Source organism: Berghia stephanieae, chromosome 8 (assembly GCF_034508935.2).
Source record: "Berghia stephanieae isolate SIO BIC M18660-M18661 chromosome 8, UCSD_Bste_1.3, whole genome shotgun sequence".
NCBI classification, from domain to species: Eukaryota; Metazoa; Mollusca; class Gastropoda; order Nudibranchia; family Aeolidiidae; genus Berghia; species Berghia stephanieae.
In genome coordinates, this window is record NC_088367.1 from 51,597,984 (window position 1) to 51,605,483 (window position 7,500).

Below are 7,500 nucleotides of genomic sequence, written 5' to 3' on the forward strand. Positions count from 1 at the left end.
CTCCAATTACTACGTGTTGTTTTATTTGTTTTCAACATTCCTATATTGATTGTTTTGCTGACAAAGAGTTCGTACCTGAAACGTCCATTGTCTGTAGTGTTCCCATCCAAAGCCTTTCCATCTTCACCTTTTCATGAAAGAATCCAAATGTTGGATGGCTGATAAGAGTTCCAGTTTGATGTCGGTTTTTGGAAAGAAGTTGTCCCAAAAAGAGTTTATTGTTGAAATAGTCTGGTAGAATTTTGAAGAATGACCTTGTTTGGTGTCATATTTGTCATGAGATCTTTTGATGTAGCTGGGCAGCTGCTAAATAGCTGAGGATTTCCCAGTACGATTTGATGGAATGATTCAACACAGCATCGTTGTCATATTGTTTGTAGAGTTTGCCAGTTCATTGATTTTATTGTCTTTGTCTTCCATCCTGGTTGATGAGATCTACAGTGTGACGACCAAGAGAACCTTTCTTTGTTGGATCTTTTCCAGTATGGTCCTGTTGTTTTGACTCAGAGGGAAACGGTCAAATGTGTAGTTAATTTTGTGAGATATTTTTTTCCTTGTAAATCATATCTCTGTTATGAACTATATTATGTTTTGTTTACGTATTACATATGATTTGTAAACAGTTGAGTGTATTCCTCTTACTGGGGACCTATGCTAGTGTCTGGATGAGACTTTTAGGTGATCTCAAAGTACTTTGATAATGTGCTCTTGGAATCTACATCTGTTTACTATTTGAACAAATTCCCCTTTGTCTTACATTTTCTTGGGTGCTTTAATTGTAATTCTAGAACTTTTCACTATCCCATTTTCTTCCTTTTTACTGGGGCTGATATGACCTAAATGTGTTGCAAGTGCCGTAAAACCCTTAAAAACAAACATCAACAGGTGTCCTCCGGTATTGGTTTTACAATGGATTTGTATGCTTGGTCCTTAACATTCTGCTGTGGCCAATGGAGAAGGTTACAATGGTGAAAGCCTACTGTTGTGGAAACTATTCACTATTATGGTCACCCTCTTCCTATTTGTTGTGCGTATCGAGGTCGAATGGGTGAGTGTGTGATGAGAGTGAGTAGTTAGAGTGAGTGAGAGAGAGAGAGAGAGAGAGAGAGAGAGAGAGAGAGAGAGAGAGAGAGAGAGAGAGAGATCAGTGAGACAAAAGGAAGAAAACAAATATTATTATGAAGCTTGGAGAAGCAACATGTTTTATTTTAGATAAGTTTGTTCTTTATTATTCAAAGATCGAGTTGTTTGTAATAATTCCTAATCTTCATCACCTGCTGTTTTGTTTGTCTTTGCAGTTACATGTTTGACATGATCATACCAGTGAAGCATTTTGATTAAATATGCTCTTAGGTATGACAAAGTCAGCTCAAATTTGAATATTTGTGCCCAAAACGGAGAGAGTTGTTAAATTTGGCAGCCATTGTTAGTGTTTAGGCTACGAATTTTGGTAATCTTGGCTTGAAGATATTTAAATCTGTTAAATTTTCACATGCTACCGGACACCATTGTCGTCTTCATCATCAAATCATCATCATCATCATCGCTGCTTTTCTCATCGTCATTGCTGCTGTTATTTTCACATACGAATATGCGTAAGAACTCTTTAGTGTTTTCTTTTTAAAAATAAAAACACGAATCAAGAGCAAAATTCCAGACTGTGAAATATTTGATTGATTTGATTTGCTTTGTCTATCTGTTCACACCAGATAACATTCCAGGCTTGGATAACTGGTGAATCAGCCAATGATGTGGCCATAGATGACATTTTGATTACAGATGGAGATTGTACAAAGAGAAGTTCCACCCTCAAACCGGAAGTGCCAAAGTCTTATTGTAAGTCAAGCCTATATTTATATATTTTTAAAACAAAAAAAACAAGCAAGTTTCTAGTTATCCGTTTTTTCGTTGTAAAAATCTGCATTTCCAATTTCTATTCGATAATGGCCATCTTTAGTCACCCAATAATATCAACTCTATAGTATATTTGGGGTATTATTTGCTATATCCACATATATAATAATATATAGTTCTTGAATAGCGCATAACCATAGCAAGGTTATGCTCTGTGCACTTCACAGTTACAAGAATGACAATCTAAAATATCACTAGCACACATACACACGCACACACACACACACACACACACACACACACACACACATATTCAGTTATTACTTAAAAGAAGAAGAATTTTTTAAAAACCAAAAAAAATATCTATATCAAATAAAGTGAAACATTAACAAAGACTTAAAAATATGTTGTTTTCTTTTGTTTTGTTTTTTTTTTTTGTTAAAAAAGTAATGTTTAAGCTTTGGTTTAAAAACATTGACACTTGATACCTCCGAATAGTCTGGGAAGATCGTTCCATAATTGAGAGCCAAGTGTTGGAAACAATCTCCCACCATAAAATAGATCATTTGTCGTTTACTTGAAGTTGTGGTCAAATGAAGATATAGCATTCTAGATGGAGAATAGATATTTATTTATTGATTAAGATACCTAGGTGCTAAACCATTAAGGCATTTAAGGGCAATCTTGTATTCAAGCCTTTCTTTCACTGGCAACCAATGCAATTCAAACAGAATGGGCAATGAATGTTCATATCTCTTTTGTTTTGTAATCAATTTTGTAGCCCTGTTCCGAATTGTTTGAAGTCTTAAAATTTTATCTTCAGTTATCCCAGCCAAAAGAGAATTACAATAATCTAATCTTGATAATATAAATGTTGTAACTAGGTATTTCATTACATCTTTGGTCAAGTAGGTTCGTACATTAGCAATTTTCTTGAGATGTGAATTTAAACTTTTGCAAAGATTTTCAACATGTGAATTCATGCCCAAATTGCTATCTAAAGATATTCCTACATTTCTAATCGTTTTATTTGCCATTAATATCTAAGTTCATCACCAGAAAAGACCATTCTTTTCTTTGCTCCACCTAACATTACTTCTGTTTTTTCATTATTAAGTTTAAGTTTATTTACATCCATCCAGCCTTTTTCATCAACAACACAATTTTTGTAAAAGACAAATATTATCAGGAGAATCGCTTTTATATATTTGTGTCTCATTAGCATAAAAGTGGTAGTTCATACCATGATTATTAAACATTTTAGAAAGAGGCTATGAATACATTGTGAAAATGATAGGCCCTAGGACAGATCCCTGGGGCAACCCATGCATCAAATAAAATTCATCTGAAAATTTGCCATTTATTTTAACAGTTTGTGTTGTAAATCTACGGTACGATAAAAACTACTCTAGTGCAGTGCCTCTGATTCCAAAAGGATATATCTTACAAAGAAGTATATTTTATTCATACTTTTTCAGATTTCAATAAAAAATTTTGTACAATTATCATATAATTCTTGCTTTAGAGAGAGAGAGAGAGAGAGAGAGAGAGAGAGAGAGAGAGAGAGAGAGAGAGAGAGAGAGAGAGAGAGAGAGAGAGAGAGAGGTCGTTACAAAAAAGTATCCGTGTGGTTTTAATTATTTTTGTTGTTTATAAAGTAAGCAGGAATAATGGGTTTTTATTTTATTTTGTCAATGATTTCCCTTAGCTCCAACCAAGTTTGATTGTAACTTTGATGGAGGTAACTCCTGTAACTGGACCCTTAGCCAAGCGAACAACGCATCTCTTAAAGTGGTCACCAAGAGTCAATCTCCTTTTGTAGTAGAGCCCTACGATCACACCCATGAAAATCAACAAGGTACTAGTATACATTAACAAGAAATGAAGTGAGTAGAAAAATGCCAGAAGACAATAGTGAATATAAACTTTGTGGCGCTAGGGATTTGAACCCATGACCTAACTGTTACAACTCTGCCTGGCTGAGAGAAGGAAGCTCTGCAATCTACACCACTCAGTGGCCAGGCGGTGTTGTCATAACAATTGGGTTGTGGGTTCAAACCCCCATCGCTGCAAAGTTTTTATTCTCAAAAAGGGGAGATGGAGAAGAAGGAGAAGGTGAAAACCGAGGAGAAGAAGAAGTAGAAGATGAGGGAGGAGGAAACAAAACTAATAGCAACATAGAGAAGAAGAAAAAAAAACAGATAAAAAGGAGGAGAGGGAGAAGGTGAAGAGAAAGATCTAAATATTTGTTTAAAAGATTTTTTCTTTTTTATCTCTATTGTGTGGCAGGTAAATTTCTGATGTTCCAAACCACCAAGCATTCAGACGGAGCTGGTTTCGCTATGGCCACCAGTCCTACCCTGGATGAAAACAACATCGCTAATGGAACTTGTCTCAAGTTTTGGTATATGATGAAGAAAAATCACTTTGGTTATATTCAAGTAAAGCTACTTGTAGGAGGTAGGGAAAATAGAATACATGTTTCACCCACTACGTATCATCAATTCTATTTATAGCCTCCAACTCACTATCAAAATTTATCTGTAACCTGTCAGGTACTCATTTTACATTTGCATAGAGTTAGAAAATGTGAGTAAAGTGCCTTTTCCAAGGATTAAACTTACATCCTATTGATAGGATTCAAACCCAGGACCTACAAGTCACAAGATCACAAAGCCCCACTCACTATTATTAATTTATTGATTGGAAAAAAAAAAAGAAAAAGAAAAGAAGCCTGCTTCATTTCATGATGTCCTGTTGTGAACATATTATCCGGGAGTGAGAAATAGGGGAGAAATTTGTGCAGCTATATGGTCTTGTGGTATGACACTCGCTTTCGGATCGGAAGGTCGTGGGTTTTAAGACTCGCTCTGTGCATCGTTGAGTCCTTGGAAAAGGCTCTTTACTCACATTCTCTCACCGTACTCAGGTGTAAAATGAGTACCTGGTCATTAACAGCATGGTCTTTGTCCGAAAAAAATAATTATAATATCGCCCATCAGGCGTCATGTCTCGTTCTACATGATAAGTGTTGATGTTGGCTAGAGACCCCTTGTAAAGCACTTTGAGCATGTTTAGTGGATATTGCGCTATATAAATGCTCAAGTTTTGTAGGGAGCAGGCATTGGTGTAAGATAAATCTGAAAAAATGTGCGTGAAACAGTCCTTGGCTAAAGCAAGAAAGAGAAATTCACACACAATAAAAACATCTAAAAAAATCAGTATTCTTTAGCCGGGGATCGAACCTTATACTTCTGTTTTGGTCTTTTATGCTCACATGAATTGCCTCACTGTGATACTATACTAAAACACTGAGTCACTACGCCATCCTTGTACTTAACTAAAACACTGAGTCACAACGCTATCCTTGTACTTTACTAAGACACTATGCCATCCTTGTAATGTCCTGAGACACTGATTCACTACGCTGCTTGTACTTTACTAAGACAGAGTCACAACGCTATCCTTGTACTTTACTAAGACACAGCATCCTGTAAGTCTAACACTGATCCACGCGCTGTACTTACAACAGATCACACCTACCGTACTTTACTAAGACACTGAGTCACTACACCATCCTTATACTTTATGAAGACTCTGAGTCACTACGCTATCCTTGTACTGTACTAACTGAGTCACTACGCTAACCTTGTACTGTACTAAGACATTGAGTCACTAAGCTATCCTTGACCTTGTTCTTGTAACCCTAATCGACAACTTGAAGACTTAGTAAATAAAGTATCTCCTCTTCCCATGTCAGATTATTGTTAATTATATTCCTGTCATAACACACCTATCTTTCACCCACTAGACTCTGTTGTAAACGGATACCTGGCTATAGACAGTGACAGAGTACCACTCCAAAAAAAGTTCATCTCACAGGTGACTTCCACTGCAGGCAATGAAAATAACTTGAAGGGGTGGATGAATAAAGTATTTTGAATGACATGTTAGAATGTGCAATATAATTGTTGAAATTCGTTACTTACATCATTTATGTTTAATTCTTATAAACAGGTGTCAAAGAGAATAACATCAGAAGGTGGACTGAAAATTTCAATCCCTCTACATGGACATTTACTCAGGTCTATATCAGCCCTCAGTTTTATGCCAGCCTGAACACAACGGATATAAAGGTACATAGTGTCGATATGTGACCGTTGCTCGAACTCCTTTGGGCCAGAAAAAAAAAAAGCAAGTTGATAATCATCAAGATTTCTCTAATCCCTTTTCAAAGGAAACAACCTGTCAGTTGAAAATGGCTGATGTGTCACTAGTTTTAGGACAGTCAAATACTAAGATATTTTCAATCACAGTTGGACTTATAATATTACAAAAGGTCCCCACAAAACTATAGCTTTAAATGATTAAACAAGTCTACAGATTTCATTAAATGTTTACTTTATTTAAAGACAAATAAGAAAGAGTCCAAATAAAATGAAAGGGTTTGACAATATCTATTTGATAACATATAAAGACATCACATTACACACACACACACACACACACACACACACACATCTTTCTTGTTATCCCAGGGTTGCTCCTGTTTCTTGTAGCAGTGAAGAAGTTAATGATGATATTCTATTGGCACTCGTACACAGAGAACAGATATCATACTCATATAACACAGATCGGCCTTCTCTGTACTATGATTTTTTAGTTACCGTTACGAAATTCCTAGTCACACAATGCAGTTAACCTGTTCTATGCATTGCTATTGTTTTCACTGTGTGATCAAGAATAGCATGTGATGATTTGCGGCGTGCCATTTGATTTATGGGAGACACACCTTCAATCTCTTCCTTTTGACCTTCTATTTGGATTCCAAAATTATCAGCAGCTGCTTCTCTCCTTATTTGTTCTGTGTATTTGCTGAATAAGTGTGGTTACAGAATACATTGTCCTATTGTGAAGTGTTTGGTGTGGTTGTTGTTCCATCGAGTTTTTAGTTCCTGGTTTGTGTATAAATATCGTATGATATTAGATATATATTTTAGATATCTGGGATCTACTAAAACACAAAATGGTGACTGCTCAATGGCTATAAACAACCAAATTGCAATGGCAAAAAAACAGAATGACATCTCTAAACAAAGACAAATCCTTATGGCAAAATTGGAAAATAAAACTAGTAAAATGTTGATGTGGACATTGATGACATACGGCACAAAAGGATGGACCCTTAAGAACAAGGACGTCATATGTATAAACTCTGCTGAAATGTGGTTTTACAGAAGGATGATGGATGGAAACCGATGCACCCTAATGAAAGATGTAGTACAGGGAAAAGTGGAGGGCAAATAAGGAAAGGAAGATCAAGGTCCATTTGTATAAAAAAATATCCTGGAATGGACAGAGATAAATGGAAGAGAGCTGTATGATAACGTCAACAGACGGGAGGAATGGGTGGCCTTTGTCATCACAGACTGTGGCCGGCCAATGTCTATGAGGACCATGCTGATAGTAAGTAATGGGTTTATGGATCGATGGTGAGTATTTTTCATTGTACGGTCAATAAGGGTTGTCAACACAAGATAGCATAACAACAGGTTTGAAAATATACAACTCATGGTCACATAAAGCTACTTTCCCATTGAGTAAAGTTCCACAATGGGTAAAGTCTAATAGCCTCTGCTGTTAATG

At 36.1% G+C, this 7,500-nt stretch overlaps 1 protein-coding gene across 1 annotated transcript in view; it reads left to right on the top strand.

The window, feature by feature from the left end:
* Positions 1 to 7,500, top strand: part of LOC144978845 (MAM and LDL-receptor class A domain-containing protein 1-like) — a 181,367-nt gene that overhangs the window by 132,554 nt on the left and 41,313 nt on the right. Inside the window, exons 59-62 of the mRNA XM_078925405.1 lie at positions 1,710 to 1,836; positions 3,563 to 3,712; positions 4,144 to 4,314; positions 5,872 to 5,990. Coding sequence (XP_078781531.1) covers positions 1,710 to 1,836; positions 3,563 to 3,712; positions 4,144 to 4,314; positions 5,872 to 5,990 — 567 coding nt within the window. The remainder of the gene's footprint in view (positions 1 to 1,709; positions 1,837 to 3,562; positions 3,713 to 4,143; positions 4,315 to 5,871; positions 5,991 to 7,500) is intronic.